The following is a 23,572-nucleotide window of genomic DNA, read 5'->3' as shown; positions in this document are numbered from 1 at the left end:
TGCAAAATAAGGTCTGATTAATAAATACCGTTATGATAAAATATTTCATTATATTCTTTGTATACTAACATTCGGGTTATATCGGGTTATATCCATATAAATGTTTTTTTCTCTAGTGGCTATATGTAGTAGTAGTTTTAAGTAAATTATATCTTTTGTCTTTAGTTTTTGTCTATTTGTCTTTAATTTCTTGTCTTTAGTAATTGTTGTTGTTAGTCTCTCTACTAGTAGTATTTTTAAACAAATTCTCTCTTTTTCTCTTTTTTTCTACTGCCAGTGTACTCTATATATAGTAGTACTTCTAGTAGTAGTGAATTTAAATAAATTTCTCTTTAATTTTCTTTAGTAATTTTTGCTCTAGTGTACTCTCTCTACTAGTAGAATTTTAAATAATTTTCCATCTTTTCTACTCGACAGCACTTGAAAACAGTCGACAACAAAATTCAATAAAAAGACAAAAAGACAAAAAATAACAGTCACCAAAGATATTCGAATATAACCCGAAACTAAAGCACCCTTGACAACTATCTACTATCAAGGTTTATATTAATATCTCCTGGCTTAAATATTATCTTGTTAGAGTACATTAAAACCCAATATAACCCAAAATATTTTCATGCACAGTAGACGGGTATTTCTAAGGGCAGTGTAGATAAATTGACTGTAAATATCATAATGATTCATGTACTGAGGGTTTATGGATGTTCGTTTTTGTTTAAAAGAGAGTGGTTGTGCATACTTTATTCAGTTTATTTAAAAGCTGCAGGTTAGTTGCAGGATAGCTATTCATTCAATAGTCTTTGCAAGGACTGCATGCTGAAACAGAATAATAGTCTACTTGTTTTTCTTATCTCTTCTCTGCTCTTCCACAGCTGCAGCTGGTTTTCGCATGAAAAGCTCAAAGGAAGTCTTTTCTATGCCCAAGCAAAGAATGAAGTTGGCGCACATTGTGCTAAGTAGCCTCATTTTCATGTTCATGGGGATCTCAACAAACTGCATTTGCTCGTTTATCTCAGGCATAATCTCCAAGGTGCAGACAACCACCATCCCCAAAGAAAGAAGCAGTGAGTTCAACAGCTTCTTATTTTCTGTAAGGCTTTCTCTGAATGGGCGCCCAACATAGTTTACAACAAGCGTGGTCACCTGCAGGGCAGATCCTAGCAAGAACATGGCTGTATTTGCTAACGTAGGGACAAATTTCTCCTGAAGGACAATCGGCCCAAATGAAATTACTCCAAGGTATATGTAGTAGAACGAGGAGATATGCACAAGGGTTTGCAGTACAACAGAGACTACAATGTATCTACTGAATATTTTTGCAACTGGTTTCTCCTGGGATATCCGGGCAAGAGGCCTAGATTTCCCAAAGAAAGTGAATGAAACAGCAGAGAGCATTCCAGCAGCAGTCATTTGGAAATCACCGTACTTTACGCCCATAGTATCAAAGACACTAAGGGTATATGCAGATAGAAGGCAATTTAGAGCAAGTACCTTGTACATTTGCACAGTACTGACAAGTGCAGACCGTCCTCTGGAAATAACGTCAATAACGGATTTAAGAGATCCTGTCCTGGAGGTGAAAGGGGCTGCAATACTTGCATCTCCCAACTTCACTTTTATCTCTTCATCAAGAATGAACATAGACTGTCCTATATTCCCAGGTAAGGCAATAGACTTACCCTTTCCCTTTGTCTTTTCCAAAAGAGCAATTCCAGCATGTGCTGTTTTCAATGCACCAACGTCATTTGTTCCATCACCGCACATGAGTGTGTACTCTCCTATTGAGTTCAGTAGGGAAATAATCTTCTCTTTAGAGTCTGGGTCAGCCCTGGCAAAGACAGAGGGCCAGACCACAGTCTTTTGCTCTGACTCAGGCATCTGGGATACACTGTGCAAGAATGCATCTATCTCACTAGAGCCACTTAAGTGCTTCTCGTTGTACATTCCGACCTGTTTAGCCACACTAACTGCAGTCTTCCCGTTATCTCCTGTGATCATAATCACCTTATGGTTACTCTCTATCAAGTGACTGATTGTCTCTTGTGCATTATCCTTTAGTTTCGAGTTATAAAGGGCAACTCCAACGAACTGCAAATCAGCCTCAATCTCAGTTCTCTCCATGGAAAGAATCTGTGCCTTAGAGAGTGACTTCAATGGCTTCATTGCCAAGGCAATCACTCTAAACCCGTTCTCTGCACAATCTTCAAATTTACTGTAGTCAGCAGGGACCTTCTGTAAGTATTCCTGGACTGTCTCTGGGGCACCTTTCATAACGACAAAGAAAGAGTCTTCTGACTGTATGATGGAGACTGCTCTCTTCAGAGAACTATCAAAAGAGAGTTTCTTCAGGACAGTGTACTGCTTATTTTCCAGTAGAATTTGGTTATCGTTAAGAAGAGATCCATTTACGTATGAGAATCCACATGTATCCAAGGGGTCACCTTCTACCTTGTCATTGAGAAGCACTAAGGAGTGGCATGTTCCAATCACCAAGTGTGCCATTGCCTTATTATCAGACTCAATTGATGTCAGTTGCAGGTTAAGTTCTGTAAGTGTTCCTGTCTTATCAAAGCAACAGACGGTTATTTTCCCAGCAAATGGAATTCTGAATGGCTCCAGGCAGTAGACACCAAGACCAACAAGTTCCTGAAGGGATGAATTAACAGCAATAGTGAGCTCCATGGGCAGTTCAGGTGGTACTACATTAGTCAGAATCATAATGCACTCCAGTACAATCTTGTAAAGTGTCTTTCCCATTGCTATGCTTTCACGGACAACGTACACGCAGGATATAACTGCAAAAACAAGCATAGCCAAGATAAACATATATGCTTCATAGTTATTTTCACTAACTGTGTCCTCTGATGCAATCATAGACTTAATAAGTTCACCTTGTTCTGACATAAATCCAGTCCTAAGGACAATGCACTCAATGCCCTTCTCAGAGATCTTGAGTATTTTTGTTCCCCCGAATAGGATATTTTTCTTGTGGTGTGCAAGTGAAAGGGGTACATCTTGCTTTACAACGGACTCTTTATGGACGGGTGTGGCTTCACCTGACAGCATAGACTCATTGACAACTGCAGTGCCTTTTACTATTAGTACGTCAGCTGGCAGTTGTATATTTTGGTCAACAAATATTCTGTCTCCTGGAAGCAGATCGCAGCTTAGCACTGCCTCCTTCTTCTCATTTACCACCCGCATGATCTTCTGTGGTGCTAGGTTAAGACTTCTTAGCTGCTTAATATTCGTGTGTCTTTGGAAGACCATTCCCCCTTCAAATGCAATTATCGTGAAGAACGTAAAAAGAGAGTATTTCCAGTACTCATCAAGCATCCACAGAAGGGCACAGAATATCTGGAAGACAAAGAATGGACTGACTGCATGCTCTGCAAACATTCTTATGAAAGTAGGTGGCTCAATCTTAAATTCATTCTTTGGGCAGATGACTCTCTCCAGGGTAGTGAGCATATTGGACACACTCACAGTCTTAGAGAGATATGCCTCCAAAGAGAAATCTGTTTTTATTTCTAGCTGCTTAATTGCTGTTCCATTGAAGTAAAACACATCATTGTCAAATTCAAACCACTTTATCTTCTCCTTCTTGTCCTTAATAACAGCCACCTTGGAGAGTACTGGTGCAAATCCAACCTTATTCTGCTTGTTCATTGCCTGCTTCTTTGTGATTTTTATCATTTCTGCTTCATTTATGTTGGAGACCTTTGTGAGCTTAGATATTTCGTATACCTTACTACCCCAAAATGAAGATAGAAACAAGAATCCTTGGATCAGAGCCAGAAGGAAGACACAAATTGCACATCCATTTGTTCCTGCTTCTCCAAATGTAATCTTCGCCCCAAACCAGTACGCAGCTGGATAGAAGTAAGCTGGAATCACGTAAGTGTGTGTCCAGACAGACCTTCGCTTGTACAATGAAAACTCCATTTATTAAAAAAGTTTTTGTCTGTAAATATGCGGGATATTATTAAATCTTCCTCTGCTGACATTCTAAGAGACTTCAAGCTGTCTTCACTTGAAAGCAGTACAGAAGACAGTGGATATTTAGATCTCAGCTCAGAGAATTCTTTAGATCTGTGCAATCTGCTTGAGGGGCAAAGTGAAGCAGATAGGTCAGATAGACTATCTATGCAGGAACGCATTCACCCAGATACAAACTCAATTTTATATGCAAAGATAGAGGAGTACAATGAAGTTGCCTGTCTTCTTATGGAACCAGTGTGTATTGAAATACTTGGGGTTAGGTGCTCTGGTAAGTCTAGTTTTCTTTACGGTCTGCTACGAGTAAATTACCATCTATTCCCACAGCTTATTATTACAAAAGGACCAGTCCCTGAGATAGATGGGACAAAGGTCCATACTGCAACGAGTATGGATGAGATGATTTCCGTGTTAGAGACAGTCATAAAGACGCAGCATATTACAAAGACACAAATATTAGGGATAGACACTCTAATTACGCTTTTAAATGTGGAAAGAACAGAAGAGAAAAAGCACGAGGTCTTCTTCTTATTAAAGGTACTGAATGCCCTGGGTGTGCGTGTGGTTGTAATAACCAGTCTTATAGAGACAGTCAGAAGGTCATCTGACTTCTATCATAGAAGCATATTATTTAGGCGTCTGCCGTATAGTGAATAAGAGAAATAGTAATTATACACTAAAGGAGTTAATAAGTTGCTATGATGCAATTTATATCTGAAAATAAATAAATAACGGACTTTCTAGTTCTGATATATAAGTATTATAGTGAATTTAAAGAGAGAATATCTTGTACTGTACTATTAAATCTTGTAGAAGAGATAAAACTAAAAGGAAAAAGAACAAAATAATACTACATAAAGGATTATACTTTAATTATCTTTAGGATTATTATAACCTTAGTCTCCTAAGTAGATCTGTCTAGTTATTCTTACTAAATGCATGGCTGTATTATTTCTAACAGACTTTCAACTATTTTTACTTATAGAAATAAGTACAGTAGTACTATTAGTCTGCAGTATAAGCCACTAGTCTGTTTATAATGAGTTTTTTGGTCTAGAAGATATTATCTATTTAAGGCACTAATTATATTTGATTCTGATTAGTCTGAGGGCCAATTTTAGCAACTAGATTACTTATACTGTATCTTGAACCGAAGGACTTATTGGATCAGTTGAATCATAATTAGCACAATTACTAACATGTAGATCATAATCGTTACCATTACCTAAATAATTTTGAGAAGGACCATATCCAAAGAATCCAATAGGTTCAGTATCTCTTAAATTCTTTGTGACAGATACAAAATTTGGAGCCTTTAGAGTTTTTAGTTGTAAAGGCTTACTGTTAGTATCTTGATCACTTAGATTTTTATCATTTTTATCACTTAGATCTTGGTTACTTTTAGGAGTTGTAGTAGCAATTGGTGTTGTAGCAATTAGAGTCTCATCTGTACTATCAATTGGTGTAGCAATTGGAGTCTCATTAGTCTCATCTGTAGCCTCATTAGTCTCATTAGTCTCATCTGTAGCCTCATTAGTCTCATTAGCCTCATTAGTATCATTAGCCTCATTAGTATCATTAGTCTCATTAGTCTCATTAGTCTCAGTTATAGTAGAAGTTGGAGCAGTAATTAGAATCTCAGTTCTAGTAGTTGTTCTAGTAGCAGTTTTTGTTTTTGTTTTTTTAGTAGTAGCTTTAGTAGCAATTGGAACCTTAGTTATAGTAGTAGCTGTTATAGTATCAGCTGTAGCAGTAATTGGAATCTCAGTTATAGTAGTATAACTTGGAGGAGTCTTTAGTTTTTTTTGTTGATCAATATTTGAGAGCATTATTTGTAAGCACTTATCTAGAGTATCACTTGTTCTGTTACAGTTATCTTTTAGATTGTTTGCTATTTTTGTGAATTTTGAAAACATATAAGCATCTTTTAACTTATTATATTTTTCAGTGAAATCCTTAAAGTCCTTCATAGACATTGCTGTAGAGACATCTTCATAGGATACATCTTGCATATTAAAATTAACTGAATTTTTTTGTTCTTTAGGTTCACTATCAGATGTCTTTATAATATCTAATAAACTATTGTATGTACTAAAATCACTTAAATCCTCATCTTCATTATAATCATTGGATGAATTTTGATAATTTGCATCCAAATCTGCAGATTCATTAAAAAGCACAGAATACCCTTTAGTATGCTCTGACCGGGTACTTTCAAATTTTCTATACTCGTCTTCGTATACTGAAAACTCTATAGGCTGGTCAAAAGGTCCATTCTGTGTGTGTTCATTGTCCTTCTGTCTTTGTATATTCTGACGGTTAAAAAACCTCATATTTTGCTTCTGTGGGATATGTATTACATTAGACTGTGAATTATGACTGCTAGTGGATGGTTGCTGGATATGCGGGTTATGAGTGCTAGTGGATGGTGATGTTTGTACTGATGAGGGAATATTTTGTTCTTTTTCATCTAAATTAAACGAATTCAGAGAATTACTGCTTCCATATCCATCATCCTTTTCAACTTTGCTGAATTTCTCTGATGCATTGTAGGGATTTATTTGTTTTGGTCTATTTTCAGGCTCATTGGTAGTGTTATTATCCATAGAGCTATTATCCATGGAATATTCATAATTTTGGTTCTCAAATTTAAATTCTGAATCATTGTTCATAAGGTTATTCTTTAAGGAGGAATCTATATCACTCTCATCTAAGTCATTGAGTTTTGAGACTACTTGCATATTCTTTAATAAAGGGTTATTTGACCCTAGATTATATATATTCTTTTTAATGCCAACCATTTTATATATACAGAATCCTATAATAAAAACAATTAAAATAGCCAGGACAGAGAATTTAGCTATTTTAAGTACTCTCGTATTGTTGACACGCATGTAAATAATTGTGTAAGTGCTTAAATACTTTAAACTGTATTTTTTGATATGCCAAAATACTAAAAATATTTACATTCACACGAAAACAGACATATACTGATATTTTTCTATTTGTTTGTCCTTAGGACGTGGTATTTTGAAAATATCCACACTATCATAAATATAGTCATTCTATTAGGGCATTCCCTTTGTATAAATTGTTCTTATTTATATACTCTTTCATATTCTGTTCTCTAGCCATTGAGACTTTTTTTAGTAAAAATAAAGCATACTGCAAGAGAAAAGTAAAATTAATTTCTAAAATACGTACGAAAATATTCAAATTAGACTAAGTATTACAGTATACTAGAATTATATTTATGTATAGCACATATACCAGACAATTTCAACAGAGATGTATATATTGCCATTTATTTAAGTACTAAAGTGTTTATTTGCTTTGCTGCTTATAGTAAAATATATGTACTCCTAAGGGACTACGTATATATGTATGGAGACAGACTAATTTCTGCATAAATAATCAGTAAATAGATAGTTGTTTATATAAAACAATACGCAGTTTTATTTAGAATGATAGAAGCTGAAGGGTTTTTAAAAAAACAAGATGGAAAACAAACAAAGTCTCTCTCTATTAAAAATATACACTGTAGTACTCTATAAGCATATAAAAATAAAAATAACATTATGAACAAATTCAAATACTACTGTGGTAAAAGACACTAATGCACAGATGAATCAGATAATGTGCATATATTTTATATATTCTTTAGAGTAGGCTGAAGATAACAGTTTATTTCAGGTTATTTTTTAGTGAAAATATATCTATTGAATTATTCTTGCTTCAGTAATAATTAAGTTCTTGTCTCTTGGGAAATTTCAGAGAATTCTTTGCATAGTGCAGGAGTAAATTCTTACAAAGCAAATTCGGGTTATATCGGGTTATACTGGGTTATATCTTCATTCAAACGTATTAAAGCAATAAACTCCTACTATATACTGGACTATACTGAATTATTTTCAGTTTATTTCAGTTTGTTTTCAGGTTATATACTGGGTTAATTTCAGGTTATAACATTCAAGCATAAGGCTATAAATGTAAGAAGATCCTTTAAAGTATGAATATGTGAATATATTTCTATATACTAATTGAATATCCCAGGGAGGTATTTTACTCCATTCTAACCTCCTAATAGGCAGCACATTATCTCTGCAGAATGAAGCTAAGCACAGTATACACCAGAGCACTAAAATACGTGAGTTCTCACATAGTATGAATATTTAACTATTAGTCTCTGTGAGCATACTAGATACTAATTAGTACGGAAGAACTGTAGTATTTGAATAATTTACAATCTACAGTATAACACACAATACAAAGACAAAACAATTCTATATTTACTCAACTATTTACTTTATCATATCATTCAAATCAAAACACAGTCACTCTCTGTCTAATCCATAAACTTCTCTTTTGCTACAGCCACTAACCCGAATATAACCACTGCTAGTGTGAGAAAATAAAGCCTTCTGTGCAAGGTACTTGTAGTCTGCATCTTCTTGTTGATGCACTCCAGCTCAGAAAGCATTCTACTGCACTCCTTAACACAGTTTGTTCCTGTCTGCACCTGGAGCTTTTCTATTTCCAGGAGAATTACCCGAATTGTTGTCTGTATCTCCTGCACTGCATCTTTCTTCTCACAAAGTTGAATTTTCTGTGCTGCTGCCTTTGCCACAAACACTTCCATCTTCTGAAGAAGTTGTTCTCTTTTTCTTTCAATTCCCTCTAGAATTTCATCTGGGAATACTCCTTCATCAATTGACCCAGCCGATAGACGGCTTGGATTTATTATGTCAAAAAAGCTCTGTGCTTCCATCTCTCCAGATATCTTTTTTCTTGCCTCAGGAACTATCTTCTCCATTCTAATTATTTTTTTCATTACGAAAAGAGTCTTTTTCTAGACCGAGTCTCTGAAATGTACTCTTCTGAGGCACCGTGTGGGGTTGGGGGTATTATTATATTTCTATGAGGGGAAATGTATACTATTTTTCGTTTTGGCGTGTGAATGACTCTGTCAGGTGTACGTACAGTGTTTTGTTCTTTTTCCTTCTTAAAGACTGGCTGTATTTCTATCTCTTTAACTGTTGAGGGAAGTGTTTTGGACCGTTTTGATTGAGACCGCTTCAGAGTGACCTCTGTTGAGTTTATTCGCTTTAGATATTTTGCGGTCCAGTGAGTTCTTTTTCTTTTTTCCATGCAAAGCGCATTCTCCTAAAAAATAAATTCATCATATACTAGTCTCGCTTAATAGTCATTCAATTTATTCAAAAGTCCCGTGCAATTTGTCTATCAAAGAAGAAATTTCAATTACGCCATTTACAGTGGGAATCAGGGAAAGAACCTGGGTTGCCTCAGTTAGTGTAAGCTTATCACCCATTGTAGTGATTATTTTAATTAATTCGCTTCTGGATATTCTTTCTGTTCCCTTTGGGGTTATTTCCAAGAGTCCTTGCTTAAGTTCTTCCAAGGACATGCTTTGTTCTACGGGAGCATCTGGTTTCTGTGTGCTTACGTACGTCATAATATTAAAAAACTTTTGCGATAAATTTACACAAAGATTGCCCTAGCACTGAAATTATAAGGTTATTCCATTGTATTCAACAGATAATTCTCAGATTACCAAGTGCACAGTAGATTTAGTCCATTGCCCATATCCAGTCTCAATGGGTTTCAGTGGGTTTAGACTATTTAAATAAAAATATTCCCAGAGAAGCACAGTCACATAGACAGACTACTAATAGCCTTATATTCTAAAGGATATTAGTTAAGAAAGGAGTTTGGTTAAGACTAAATATTAGATACTTAGATACTCCTTTTATTCTGCTCAATTAGTAAGAGTTTTTTGAGTTTTCCCAGAGTGCAAGAATAATTCAATAAATAAATACTTTGAAAGAGCCATATATCTTATATTTAGAGTGCCCTTATATATTTAATTTGAAGGCACACAGTGAAATGTCTTTATTCATGGTTTAGTCCAAAACATATTTACACTCTCAAGAATATTCATGGTTTAGTCCAGAGTATTTATGTTTTAGTCCAAAATACTCACCCTCTATACCCCAGAATATATCCCCCCTCTAACCCAAAAAACTCACCCTCTAGTCCAAAAATACTATAAGGATAACCCGAAGTATTTTGACTTATTTACTTGGAATCTAAAATTACCACTTTAAATAACAAAGTGATATAACCTTATATAGTAAATATATCTATTTTCTGGTTCTTGTTTCGAAAGGGCATCAAATTGTTTTAAGTTCTATTAATATTATTGTTTTTATTTTCATTCAATGGCAAGACAGGGAGGCATGCAAAGTAGAACACGGGGTGGGATAAGTGAGATGTCAAAAGGGTTTTCCATTAAAAATGAAACTTCCAATATTAAAAGATCTCTCTTCCTGCAGCCTGCCTCACACTCCATGCGGAGTGGTATTACATGGGTATCCAGCCTATACATCTTCTTATCTATTCTGTTTACTTCAATGATTATTAATACATCTACAGTTATTCTGTGCGATGGAATTCTACTTGGGAAGATGCTTTATATAATATGTGCACCAAGAGTAGAATTCCTTATATTTGTGCCTGCTCTGATCTTTGGGGTTAGCTTTATCTATAAAAAGGTCTTTAAAATCACCATGGCTGTGGCTGTGTACATTCTAATTCTTTCGTTCACAGTTTGTATTCCTGTGATTTTAGTAGACAGCATATTCTACATTATAATGCACAGAAGTATGATTAGACTATACGGCATGATATTCAGCATATTCCCCATGGTAATTATAGGTATTATTTCTCAGTACCTGGCTACTATAAATTTGTCTGGGTGTGTGGATCCTTCATCTGACAGTAGAACAAACATTATACGCCAGGTGACCATGATAATTGGGAACTTTATCTGTGGTTTAGTCTTCTATCTAAGTATTGTGTGCACCCGAGACAATGCAATTATCATTCGAAAATGAAGAATGAAGTAGCCAGAATGCATGCATAAATGAAGGATAGAGGGGCAAGGAGACAAAGAATTGTATTAAAATACTATTAGTCCAGGCTGGTTCCCTTGCAAGGGACGCATCGATACTTTTATTAGTATTAGGAATAAATGATTATTACTGTGCTTCTTATATCGAGTTATATCGGGTTGTATTTGGGTTATATTGGGTTATATCTATTAGTAAATCCACAGAATACACAGTATACTAGACTAATTACTGCATTAAGTACTCGTATATTTTTGCAGATTATTTGTAGACTGCGTATTCTATGGATTATCAACAGAAATTAAGTTTGAGTAGATTCGGGTTATATCGGGTTATATTAAAAATACCAAGATATTCCCCTTTATACTTTTATCACATATAGTAAATATATCACAAATATCACATATACTTTCGGGCTATTTCTAGTTACGCCTGTCTTCTATCACTCTGTTTTAGACCACTTAGACGCATTTTATAAATTCAAATACTCAAGAAAGTAATATCCCACGGGGTAGCAGACTGTGAGTAGTCAAGAGACATCTAAAGTAAACAAATAGTTCTCTCTTCAAAGCACCTATTATACCATAGTATACCTATAACTATAGTCTCATTGTATAAGGTGCCATGAACAGCCAGTTATACATCTATTGCAAGTACTAGTACTACTGTATACTCTATTACGTTGCAGAATCTGCTTTCCATTAAGAAAATCCACTAAGCATGCACTAAATTCTTCAATAAGAGAAATATTCCAGAAATACCTTCAAACCCACTGAGTATCTTAGTTGTATGCACTCAATGGTACATCATAAAAACAAAAGTATTTGAGTTATATTATGGATTTCTTTTTAATTCTTTGTTTATTTATTTAGCTCATGACAGTTTGATACAGTGCTTCTTTAATCGTGTAAAATATTATTATGTTTTGTGAATTATGGGGCAGCACAGCAGACTAAAAAGAGCATATTTATACATAATTAAGGAGTCACTATATTTTAGAAGGGCTGTCCTTCTGCAGCCTCTGACTAAGCCAGGGAACCAAAAGGCATATTCTCAAGTAGGTCTTTGGGTAAACATTGCCTCTTTGTTTGTATCTATGGTTTGCAGTTGCTCTTTCTTCAGGGCACTTCTTAGTTATAGAGACACAACAGAGCCCTTTTGTCTTTATATTTCCATGGGGAAACTTGTTCCACTTTTCTTTGGAGTACTTCTCCTAGGATCCTTTCTATATTCATTTCTATTTAGTTTCACATTCATTGAGTCTGGGTACATTACATCTTACTCCATGTCAACCACATTCCCAATTACCATCGTAGGAAAGGCCTTGCAGTTATATTTCACTGAGCATATTTGGCCAATTGGGTGCTTGACATTCTTGCTGAGTGGGATAGTCTCTAGTCTATTTATAATTATTAACAGAACCAAAAGGATAAAGGGTTATTACACATTCTGGTGCATATTCACAGGGTGTACATTAGTGCAGATTCTAATGCACATCACAAGTGACTCAAGTATATTTGGTGTTCTAGTCCTAGGAAGGTTTAAAATGTAGAAATATGGTACTCACAAGATCCCATGCTTCTTTAATATTTCATGAGCAAGGGTTATTTAAGCAAGCACATCCGTACTTAGACAAGAATATATACTTGTATACGCCTTTATATTTATTGTTCAAAGGGCACGCTGCGGGAGTATATATTCAGAGTGTATCTAGAGTATATTCAGAGTATATTAGAATATATTAGAGTGTAGTAGAGTGCAGTAGAATATACTAGAGTACTAGAATACAGTAGAATATACTAGAGTATATTAGAGTGCAGTGGAATAAACTAGAATATAAAAATACTCTAGAGTACACTAGAGTATACTAGAATACAAATACACTCCAAAATACTCAAGAATACAAAAACACTCCACTGCCTCATATAAATATTCGAAATATTTTAATAGACGAGTAATAAATTGACTAGTAGAATATTTTGCATACGACAGTAGTACAGAGGTGCACCTGAAATGCAAAAAGATGAAAAGTGTGAAAAAGATAAGATAAAATAAAAGACGTTTTAATTGCAGTTATATATTTATAGATGGAGTATTTTCTATTCGATAAGAGAAAGTGCCCTACCCAGAGACCAGCTAATATCAGTTGGAATGGTTGCCACATTCTTTATAGGAGTAAAAAGGCCGACACCAAGATTCTCCATGAACATTATGGTGTACAGCACACTCACACAGTCAGGGGCTGGGGAGGTTGGAATGGGTGGGTTACTGGCAGAATGTGCATTGGATGCAGTTGTATGTGGTGCAGATGGCTTATTTGAGCAAACCGTAGAGGCAATCTTCTTTATGTCTTTGAACTGTGCTGTTGCAGGTGTCTTAAGAAGATGCAGCATCTCTGCAATGAAAGAAGAGACAAAAATAGTATTTATCTGGGACAATCCAGGAGCAACCTCCTTTCCATGCGTTGTACTTTGTATCATTGTGGCTAGTATGGTCTTTATATGGCCTTTGCACTTGGCTACATCGAAACTCTGTGATTTCCACGTGCACACATTCTGAGTGTCAAGTTTGTGCACTTGTGCCAGGCCTGCAACCAGACCCATTCCAAGGAAGGACCTGGATAAAACATCTTTTTTCTTTCCGTGCACTATTCCCTCCTGAACACTCTGTGCATCCTTGTCAACTTCAAAGGAAATTTGTGCTGATCCACCACCTAAGTCAATAATCCCAATCTTCTCTTTCATTTGCGTGACAAACACAAGGGCTGCCCATGCATAAAACCCTTCTTCTTTCCCATCTATCACCCTTACTTCTATTTCTTTTTTCTTTGTTTCCTCCAAAATAACGGTTTTTACTTTCTCTAGCACCTGGTCTTTTGCTCTTTCCCCAATTAGCCTTAGACCTGCAGTTCCATTGAATACAACAGGGAAGTCATATCCTGTTGTATGCTGGTGTTCCTCCAAGTATTTCCTTCCAACAGAAAGAAGACTTCTAATATCTTCTTCTGGGGTCTTGCTTAGATGAATCCCTGGGGAAACATTTTTGAAAAGATGCGACTTCAGGGTAAGACCCTTCTCATCAAACTGATATATATTTAAGCGGGTACCTGTTGACCCTCCATCAAATACTGCAACAAATTTATCTTTAGGTATTTTCTTCTCTGCACTCTCTTGCATAAATGTACTGACTATGCTTGAGATTGAAGATAGTGCCTTTCTAATCTGTGCTATTTCTTTCTCTTGCCTAGTGAGTGTAGAGAGTGCATATTTTATATTCTTATCTATTGCCTGGTTGTACTGCATATTTCTTTTTGCAACTCTTTCTATTTCTTCTTTGTCCTGTCTGTCTGTCATTCTTGAAGGCAGTTCCATGTGCTCTGTCACTTTTGTTATATCCCGTGACCCTAGCATCTGTCCAGTTGCAGCTTCATCTGTGCCTTTATATTCAACAGCGCATCTGCATGTAAGCATAGCGAAAAAAAGAAGACCTCGCATAATATCCGAGAGAGAAAGGATACTTATGCTACAATTGAAACAAAACATCTTAAAACCAAAGAGACCTCCCATAACAAGAAAACACTTGATCATTAATACTAGTGCAAAAATAAGTCTATGTCCCGTATATTCCTGTTATAATGAAACCTTCTGTAGCTCAATGTGCCTGGGTATATCTAGCACTCTTAGTCTGCTACTGTGAAAGTCTCTATGAACAAGTTTATTTTCTACTGACTGAAAGAGACATATAGACTGAACTATTCATTTTACTGCACAAATTCACCAGATGCATACTACCGCAGAGACTATTCTATTGGCTAATCTTCTATTTAAGCCTGATTATTAGGCAGAAGTATTTGTATACCATGGAGACAAAGTCAGTGACTATTAGCTGAGTATAATTATACTAGATGAAATTCCATGAAAAGCCAGTATATCATGACTATTTTCACTGTATTAAACTAATAGATTCTTTTCCTTCTAAATTATCCTTTAATCTTAACTATTTCTTCTATTTGTTTTATATAGTATCTCTTGCATCTCACTGTTTCTTCAAGTATATGCATATATCTACTATATCTCATAAATATCCCTAAATATCCTAATTAGAGTCACTTTATTTCAGATATCTCTGCTATTACTTCAAATTTCAAAGGACACAGTCAAACACTCTAGAATTTCTTCGAAAAAGAATCTTTACTATACTTCACAACATTTTACTATAAGAAGAAGCTTAAAAGTGCAAACTATACATTCTAAATACTTCACTTAATAAACCTTCTTGTAAAGAATCTTCAATATAGTACTCTGCATTTGCCAAAGTTATTTCTGAATTTCTCAAAATTGCATGCTGTAGGTTAAATAATATACAGTCATTAAGAGGAAACTTTCTACCCAGGCAATACTCTGGTCAAATAGCAATACTCTAGTAAAGTAAATTTCAGTTAAGAATCTCACAGTCAAGCAATGCTCTAGTAAAGCAAATTCCACCCAAAAAATACTCTAAATATAATACACACCATATATAATATACAATATGCCCATGCAGTGGGATATTCTCTCCCACTGTATGAGTGAATTTAATTAGAAGCTGAATAAAATATCCGACTAATTATTTAACTAATTTCCATGTACAGTCACCCTGCATATACTCCTTACTTATTATACTGAATCATATACGGCTGCAGGAGACACATTAGAATAATAAATATGCATGAAATTCTTTGATTTAAGTGCACGCATATTAAGAATATTTATGAAATTATTGCAGTCATATTTTGCATTCTACTGCATATTTGCTGTCTCCTGTGGTTTTTGTCTTAATTTATTCGCATTAATTATATTACTCATCGGGTTATATTAAATAGGTGCCTTGTTCTATTAATTTCGCATTCTATTTATTTTTTATCGAATGAGAGATTCATCTAGTACAGCATTAGCACAGGAATTTCAATCCCTTTTGGAGGAGCTGGGGATAGAAGGAGAAAATAGGAAGGTGCTGCTTGCGCTGCCCACAGAGCAGAAACTCCGTATGATAAATGCACAGAATAAGTCTATGCAAATATCAGGGATTGAGATAGCCAATCAATTTAAAAATATTAAAAAGCCGTTTTCAATCTCTTATAATATAACGGACATTGAGGAATACATTAAAGAGATACGGATATTGCGGCTAAAGTTTGTGGAGCTAACAGAGAGAGAGGTAGAGAAGGCAATTGAAAAGAACCTTCTTGTGGACGTATGGGGAATTATTTCTGCTCTTGCACCAAAGGCAGAGGTGCAGGATTCTAGGATGTATCTTCAGCTGGAAAATACCAAGCAGAATAAGCCCATATACAGGATACTAGAGCCCACTGTGAACTTTTTTAAAACTCTGCTGAAGTCTCCTGCTATAATAAGAAGTCTTCAGAGTAGTACAAAACTGTTTACAGAGATATTCATGCACTTCCCTTCTGAGTATGCAGGAATATCTACTATCATCCTGCAGATTGCTGCAAAGTGTTCTACTATTTATATGGATGTATTTCTAGACTATTTATTTAGGTCCTCTAAGCACGAAGTACATGCCTACTGCATTCCTGCTTGTGACATTAGAATGAAAAGAATACTTGATGAGATCCATTATAACTTGACATTTAGGACGATTGATGAAGAGTACGCAATTGCATTTTTGCATCTTTTGGTTGATTTCTACTCTGAGCCACCTTTGGTTGGTATTATGCTGGATAGTCTGCTGCGAATGTGCGATATAGGACGAGTGCTCAGTAAGATTGAAAGCACCTTCTGTGGGACAAGAAAGTTAATTGGTGAAGTAATTGAGATGCAGGAGAAGGTGCGCAGCATGGCAGGTGAGATTGATGTGCGCCAAATTCAAATGGACACAGAAGACACAAAGAAAGATCTTACATATATCGTAAATGTCTTGAGTGTTCTGAACAGAATAAACAGCAGCCGAATATACGATGTAGTGCAGTACATCAGAGGATGTGTTCTGGAGGAATCTGTCTACAAAAATAAGGACATTGCGAAAATAGAACAAGAAAGAGCCATTCGAAAGAAAAAGGCAGAGAAAGAAACGTACACGTGCATATGCAAGGATATTATAAGAGGGAAGGAATTGCAGGCACCCATCTTCCCATCACCCACTGCAATATCCGTAAACTCAACGCAAAAAGATGGAAAGACAGAAGAAGGCACCAAACAGAAAGATCCTGAGGCAGTAAGCGTAAGTCTATCCGAGTCAAAAGCACCTTCTGCCCTTGCTAGAACAAAAGAGATGAAAACACCAACACCAACAGAAAAAACCACTAGCCAAAGGACAATGGTAGAGAATGAAGGATTCAATATCCCAGATGGAATACTAACCAAGATAGAGACAGACTCTCTTGTTAGCAAAATCATTAAGAATATAACCCGAATATCCTTAACTAAAGACCAGTGCATATCCTTAAAGAAAGCCATTGATGGCCGAGATGCACTAGTCACAGAGAAAAACCTCCCAGAAGACACGAGCAAAGTACCTATCTCAACTAGTCCATCGAATGGGCCACCCTGCAGGCCACCAGGTGCACCACTTAACAGACCGCCAGTTGCACCAATTATTAAACCACCAACTATGCCTCTGGGTAGACCACCAACTGCACCGATTAACAGACCGCCAGTTGCACCACTCAACAAACCACCAACTGCACCGATTAGTAAACCGCCTACCATGCCTCTAGGTAAACCACCAGTTGCACCACTTAGTAAACCACCAACTATGCCTCTGGGTAAACCACCAACTGCACCACTCAACAAACCACCCATCGGAGGATCTATGCCAAGTGTTTCAAAAATGCCTGCACCGCCAATTATGAAAAAGCCTTTGAGTGGAGATTTAGACCCTGGTAGTACTGTGCCCATTCCTACACAGCCAAAAATAGGCGTATGCCCTCCTATGGGCATTCCCAAGAATGATTTTGCAAAGAAAAGTGAATCTGTCCCGTCAAAAGAGACAAGTACAGATGAAACTACTATCAATAGTGCAGAGGTATCTAAGCCTGGACCAAGAGCTTTATATATAGAGCAAGCTGCACTGTTGCAGCCATCTAATCCGCAGCAGATACCTTACGAAGTCCATATACGAAAGCCAGGTACAACTGGCCTGTGGAGTGTACTCGACAAAAGCGAATTAACGATATTTAAGAAAGAAGACTTTTCTGCTTTTGAAAGAAAAAAAGTTGATAAAACCGTTGAAGAAGAAAAGGCCATAGTGGATGGGGTAATTGATAAAAAAAGATGCAAGTCCATTGATATTGCGCTTGCAAGAGTTAAGATCCCTTATGAAAAGCTAATTGAGGCAGTGGCAAATATCAATCCAGAGCCATTTAATGAAACCCTTATTTCAGGTCTTCTTAAAAGCTACCCTACTGATGAAGAAGTCGAGCTCATACGAAAGCATCCTGTGCAACTAGCACCTGAAGTTTTCTTTAAAAAGGCAATTGCAGTGCCTTGGTTTAAAGATAAGCTAATGATCCTCCATCTAAAAATAACTCTGCCGAATATCCAGAATGTCCTTCTGCCAAATGTACATAAACTGACAGAAGGCTGCCAGCTTCTCCTGCAGGAAAAGAGCATCCACAAAATAATGAGGACAACCCTGGGGATTATAAATATTCTTAACTCCAATGGAAGAAACCAAGGTGCCTGGGGTATTAAGCTTGAGACACTTCCCAGGATACTTGAGAATTCAAGTCTTGTTCTCCTTATACAAGAGAAGATGAAAAAAGACAGTTTGAAAATTCAGGCATGCGTGACTGTGCTATCAGATGTAGTAAAAATATCAACAGATATCATAGAGACAGACTGCCAGGAGTACTATAGCAAGAAGGAGCTTATTGAAACAATTGATATTGCAAAGGAGCATAAGAAGTCAATAAGCTCTCTATTAAAAGAGCTAAACAACTTGCAGGAAGCATACCTTAAGTGGAGGTCTTCCATGGAAGAACTTAGGCTGTTCATGGGCGAGAAGGAGTTCACTGGTGCTAGTCTGCAGATTCTCTCAAAGTACATTATTAACGTACACACATTCAAATTACCAAAGAAGTAGCCATGAACCTGCAAATCTTCCCATACTACATCTGTATTTAGCAAAGGCACTGAACCTGTTTTAATAAATATTCTATAACTACGCCCACCATGAACTTTCCCTGTGCAATCAACAGTTTTATCAGTATGTCTATGACTAACTAGACTATCTAACAGTCATCCTTATCCAGCAAGACATATATCCAAGCAAAATATGCCAAATTACCCTACACTCACACTCGATATATTCTGGCAGAGTGCAATATAGAGCACAGGAGACCAGACTATACTGTACGATGAAATCCATGCGAAATAACCAGAATATTAAGTGTCTTATAACTTTTAATTACTATGATGCAGCTGCATCCTGTGATAAATCTGTACCAATTCTATAAACTCTGTCTATTATTTATGTTTTTAGCTCATTTCAGCTCTCTATTTTCACTACGGCGCCTTCCTGTGCGCCTGCTGCTTCTGTGCAAAATATGCAGAAATTTAGCTCCTGCCGAATAAAACCCGTGCAGTCCATGCAGAGCCGGCTCTTGCACCCGGGGCACCCATGCAGCTGAATATTTTCCTCTGAGCATCCTCTGCACCTTCCTTTGCCTTCTGGTGCGTATATTGGGGCTGAGTCACTCCAGTGAAGAGCCTTAAGTAAATGAACTGGTGCACTCAGGATGTTCTCACAGATAGGGCATACTCCAGGCACTTTGCACACTTTTGTCGTGCAGAAGGGACACTCATATCCCCACTCCTTCAACTCTAAGTGGCAGGCACAAATTGTATTTTCTTGGATCGATGATGGAAATCCAATTTTCAACATGGACAGCCGTGCAGAGGCTGAGTGCGGTGGTGGTATGCATATCAGACCTAGTAAAGTAGATAAGTCTTCTGGGCAATTGACAATCCCAAATATTCCCCCACTCTCTTCACTTATTTTTCTAAGTATTTCCATCTCTCCTGCCATGTGGATTGTATGCATGATAATCCCTTTGTTAATTAAACTGTTCTTTAAAATAAACGGACTTCTTCCAACAAAAGTAAACCCAGATACAATGAAAATAACTTCTTTCAGAAATGAACAACCCTGAAAGAATTCCTTAACTGTCTCAAAGGCAGATCCCAAAGAAAACCCACCCTGTCCTTCATTCTGTGCAAAACACATTTCTATCTCATCTTCCTCACAGAGAATCGAACTCACCAAATACGACATTCCCCCGCATACAACAGCCAATCCAACTGTAGAGAGTGGATTGCTCTCAGTGAATTCCCGGAAGAATTTTATGACGCCCTTTTTGACGTAGTATTTTCTTGACGGAAGAAAGTCTCTTTCTTCAATTGATGATGACATGTCAAGAACCAGAAGAACCCGCCTAACAATCCCTCTTTGCATGTTTTCTGTCCTTCTGGTTACATTTAGTGCAAAAATAGCATCTCCTTTGCCATGTTTCTCCCATGTGTTCTGGAAGGCTTCTTCCCATCGAAACTTATTTGAATCCATTAAGTAACTAAAATTCTTTGTTTTTGTTATGAAGCACAAGGAATTGCTTTTAGGCAATAAAGAGCTGGATTTGTTAATTGACTGCGCACAAGCCATCAATTTATCAGGGGAAAGTATCCCTGCGATAGATAAAATAGTAGAAGTAGTCAGCACACCAGACGACTATGAAACCATACATGCCCTAGCTAAGGGTGGGCACAGTGAAGTGTTTGTTGTCAGAAGCAAAATAGACGGGAAGGTATATGCACTGAAGAAGGTCTTCAAACAAGATATTATCAATGACCCTCTTGTAAACCCAATAATGAAAGAACGAGATTCCATGATATGCGGAAGAGACTCTGCATGGCTTCTGGGCCTTCACAAGTCATTTCAAGACAGAAATGCCCTGTACTTTCTAACTGACTTTATCTCAGGCGGAGACTTAGGAAGTCTGGCCTGCCGAGAGGGAGTGCTTTCCGAGGAAATGATCAGATTTTTCATTGGTGAGCTGTTAATGGCCCTGGGTGAACTGCATGGCCTTGGATTTGTCCACAGAGACATTAAGCCAGAGAATGTTTTGATTGACTCTGATGGGCACATAAGGCTTGCTGACTTTGGGAGTGCAACAACACTGTGCGCTGATGACCATCATATAGTTGTCGGTACGCCTGACTATGTAGCACCAGAGTTACTGAATATGTGCGGTGGACTCAGTGAAAAAACAGACTTGTGGTCAGTTGGTGTTGTCATATACGAGCTGGCACACGGGATAACTCCTTTCTATGATGACACAATCCGTGGTACATACGATAATATAATGAACATAAAATACTCCCTAGAGAAGACAGGCTCAGATGAACTCCGTGATCTAATCAGTAAGCTACTGTGCGAGAAGGAAAAAAGACTTTCTTTAGGTGAGATAATGGCGCATGGATTCTTTAAAGGATTTGACTTCTCTGGGAAGCATGCGAATACGGCGACGTACATTCCAACTATTCTGTCAAAAGAGTCTGTTGAGAATTTTGAGGTCGATGACTTCATGCCTGCACAAAGCACACTCCTGAACACTGCAGAAAACATTCGAAAATTCATTGGATTCGGATACGACCCAGATATCCAGGTGGAAATCAGAAGGGAAAGAAAGAAGGAAGAGATATCCCCCATATCCCCAATATCCCCCATATCCCCCAAAGACGCAAAAGAGAATTCCATCGAGGTAAGTGAAGACTGCACTGCAGAGTACACGCCTTCCAATATTTCCAGTGTATCAAGTACATCCAATACTTCCAATGTATCCAATATACCCAGTGTATCTTTAAGTGCACCTGAAGAGTCTGTAACTGAAGAATCTGCACCCGTTGAGAATATGTGCAGCGTATGTAAAAAAGTGAAGAAACCTTCTGAGGACGAGACAGATGAACAAACAGAGGATCTGAATGAAGATGCAGCTCATGTGCAAAGCGAGGCGCAGGCAGAGAAAGCTGTAAATGATATTCTGCCAAATAAAAGCACTAATGAACAACATAATGAACAACATAATGAAACTGCACAGATTGAAGAGCCAATTATAACATGCATTGAGACATCAAAGAAAGAATCCTCTGAGAAAGAGCAGGTTTCTGTGGATGCAGATGCTTCTCCTGTATGTATAGACACTAAGTTTGAAGGAGATTTAGAAAGAACCTCTAAGGAACAGGAAATATCTCCTGTCCACAGTTTAATGCAAAAGAAGGATGGAATATTTTCTGTCTCTTTGGAGAAGGACTTGGAGATGCAGACAATAAAAAAAGAACGAGCTGATCTGGCTAAGGCAATAGATGGACTAGAACTGTCTTTTAAGGCAGAGTATGAGCATCTCTTAAGAATAGATCTTGAGCCTCTTATAAGAAATATAGGACTAGTAGAGGAAGAGATAAAGACGTATGTCCACACAGTGAAGGAGTCCCTGAAGAGAGAGAGTGAAGTATCCTTCCAAGCCAGGTGGGTGATAAGGAAACTTCAGACAGAACTGCGAGACACACAGAGCAGGATCCAGAGAGAGGTTGAAACACGAGCAAAACTCTCTGAGCAAGTGGAAGAGGCAAAGTTAGAGAACAAAGAACTGCGCGAGCACATAAGAAGACTTAAACTTGCCTCAAATGTATACAACTTTCCGATCAAAATATACGTTGACAAGAAATGGGAATCTTCAACCCTGCACCTTGAAGAAGACTACCTGCAGATAAAGGACATTTGTCTTCCGCTTAACAAGATATACTTCCAGGATATAAAGAAAAATGAACTTCTTAGAATAAACTCCAAGGCAGAGCTACTTTCCTTCAAGCTTCTTCTCCCGTCTGAAGATGATGTATACACAGAGCAGACTGAGTCTTCGTCTGATCAAGTCCCTACCCCGGGAGAGGACAAGGAGCTACTTCATGAGCTGGAGAAAGAGATGAAAATACTTGAAGGAATTGATAGAATGATAAAAAGCACATCTGCTTCGTGCAAGATGATCATTCCCATGGCACTCAAGCAGAAGGAAGGAACTGAAAAGAAAATACACGAGCTAAGACAGGCCCTAGCACAAGGACATTCCTCAGAGCCTGCAACCATCCGGTACAACAACCATACCTTCAAAGTCACCACCTTCAAGCAAGGAATCCAGACATGGTGCCACATATGCAATAGGCTTCTGTATGGAGAGACCAAGCAAGGCCTTCTGTGCAAGGGGTGCAAGATGGTCTGCCATAAAGAGTGTCACACCTTGATAATATACTCGTGCGAGTTGCAGCAGGCCATGGAACGAGGAACTTCTATTATTCTTATGGCAAAGCAGCTAGAGGATAAGGAGAGAATCAAAGCAATTGTAGGAAGCGGGCAAAGATAACCACGTATTTAGGCTATATTTAAATAAACATTGGTAAACAACCGTATATTACCTTAAAGTGCATCTGTTGTTCAAGAGTCACTGCCTCTTAGAGTACTCAGACCATGCATCCATCTAAATATTTAATTTAGAAGTTTAAAGGCAATGTCTCACTATAAAGGGCATTTAGAAGTTATTAGAGGCAATGTTCATTTCATATTTTATATTCATTCTATTCAGGTTTGTTAAGATATAA

General features: G+C 37.2%; 12 protein-coding genes across 12 annotated transcripts; 5 read left to right on the top strand and 7 right to left on the bottom strand.

Moving 5' to 3' along the window:
* Positions 1-834: 834 nt before the first annotated feature.
* NESG_01614 (uncharacterized protein) lies at positions 835-3,945 on the bottom strand (the record flags this gene model as incomplete). The annotated part of the gene is made up of 1 exon (XM_053049241.1): positions 835-3,945. One exon carries the CDS (start codon positions 3,943-3,945, stop codon positions 835-837), a length of 3,111 nt encoding a protein of 1,036 aa, XP_052904191.1.
* Positions 3,946-3,972: 27 nt separating this feature from the next.
* Positions 3,973-4,656, top strand: NESG_01613 (uncharacterized protein; the record flags this gene model as incomplete). The annotated part of the gene is made up of 1 exon (XM_053049240.1): positions 3,973-4,656. One exon carries the CDS (start codon positions 3,973-3,975, stop codon positions 4,654-4,656), a length of 684 nt encoding a protein of 227 aa, XP_052904190.1.
* A 476-nt stretch (positions 4,657-5,132) lies between these two features.
* On the bottom strand, positions 5,133-6,893 carry NESG_01612 (uncharacterized protein; the record flags this gene model as incomplete). Its single annotated transcript, XM_053049239.1, has 1 exon — positions 5,133-6,893. One exon carries the CDS (start codon positions 6,891-6,893, stop codon positions 5,133-5,135), a length of 1,761 nt encoding a protein of 586 aa, XP_052904189.1.
* A 1,451-nt stretch (positions 6,894-8,344) lies between these two features.
* On the bottom strand, positions 8,345-8,830 carry NESG_01611 (uncharacterized protein; the record flags this gene model as incomplete). Its single annotated transcript, XM_053049238.1, has 1 exon — positions 8,345-8,830. One exon carries the CDS (start codon positions 8,828-8,830, stop codon positions 8,345-8,347), a length of 486 nt encoding a protein of 161 aa, XP_052904188.1.
* NESG_01610 (uncharacterized protein) lies at positions 8,830-9,147 on the bottom strand (the record flags this gene model as incomplete). The annotated part of the gene is made up of 1 exon (XM_053049237.1): positions 8,830-9,147. One exon carries the CDS (start codon positions 9,145-9,147, stop codon positions 8,830-8,832), a length of 318 nt encoding a protein of 105 aa, XP_052904187.1.
* Positions 9,148-9,211: 64 nt separating this feature from the next.
* On the bottom strand, positions 9,212-9,472 carry NESG_01609 (uncharacterized protein; the record flags this gene model as incomplete). The annotated part of the gene is made up of 1 exon (XM_053049236.1): positions 9,212-9,472. The coding sequence occupies one exon, from the start codon at positions 9,470-9,472 to the stop codon at positions 9,212-9,214; it is 261 nt and encodes an 86-aa protein (XP_052904186.1).
* Positions 9,473-10,238: 766 nt separating this feature from the next.
* NESG_01608 (uncharacterized protein) lies at positions 10,239-10,913 on the top strand (the record flags this gene model as incomplete). Its single annotated transcript, XM_053049235.1, has 1 exon — positions 10,239-10,913. One exon carries the CDS (start codon positions 10,239-10,241, stop codon positions 10,911-10,913), a length of 675 nt encoding a protein of 224 aa, XP_052904185.1.
* A 949-nt stretch (positions 10,914-11,862) lies between these two features.
* On the top strand, positions 11,863-12,480 carry NESG_01607 (uncharacterized protein; the record flags this gene model as incomplete). Its single annotated transcript, XM_053049234.1, has 1 exon — positions 11,863-12,480. The coding sequence occupies one exon, from the start codon at positions 11,863-11,865 to the stop codon at positions 12,478-12,480; it is 618 nt and encodes a 205-aa protein (XP_052904184.1).
* Positions 12,481-13,027: 547 nt separating this feature from the next.
* NESG_01606 (uncharacterized protein) lies at positions 13,028-14,515 on the bottom strand (the record flags this gene model as incomplete). Its single annotated transcript, XM_053049233.1, has 1 exon — positions 13,028-14,515. One exon carries the CDS (start codon positions 14,513-14,515, stop codon positions 13,028-13,030), a length of 1,488 nt encoding a protein of 495 aa, XP_052904183.1.
* A 1,318-nt stretch (positions 14,516-15,833) lies between these two features.
* NESG_01605 (uncharacterized protein) lies at positions 15,834-19,010 on the top strand (the record flags this gene model as incomplete). The annotated part of the gene is made up of 1 exon (XM_053049232.1): positions 15,834-19,010. One exon carries the CDS (start codon positions 15,834-15,836, stop codon positions 19,008-19,010), a length of 3,177 nt encoding a protein of 1,058 aa, XP_052904182.1.
* Positions 19,011-19,415: 405 nt separating this feature from the next.
* NESG_01604 (uncharacterized protein) lies at positions 19,416-20,489 on the bottom strand (the record flags this gene model as incomplete). Its single annotated transcript, XM_053049231.1, has 1 exon — positions 19,416-20,489. The coding sequence occupies one exon, from the start codon at positions 20,487-20,489 to the stop codon at positions 19,416-19,418; it is 1,074 nt and encodes a 357-aa protein (XP_052904181.1).
* Positions 20,490-20,517: 28 nt separating this feature from the next.
* NESG_01603 (uncharacterized protein) lies at positions 20,518-23,337 on the top strand (the record flags this gene model as incomplete). Its single annotated transcript, XM_053049230.1, has 1 exon — positions 20,518-23,337. The coding sequence occupies one exon, from the start codon at positions 20,518-20,520 to the stop codon at positions 23,335-23,337; it is 2,820 nt and encodes a 939-aa protein (XP_052904180.1).
* Between the last annotated feature and the right edge of the window lie 235 nt (positions 23,338-23,572).

Source organism: Nematocida ausubeli, assembly GCF_000738915.1.
Source record: "Nematocida ausubeli strain ERTm6 chromosome Unknown supercont2.4, whole genome shotgun sequence".
NCBI classification, from domain to species: Eukaryota; Fungi; Microsporidia; genus Nematocida; species Nematocida ausubeli.
This window is presented reverse-complemented; position numbering and strand designations above follow the sequence as displayed.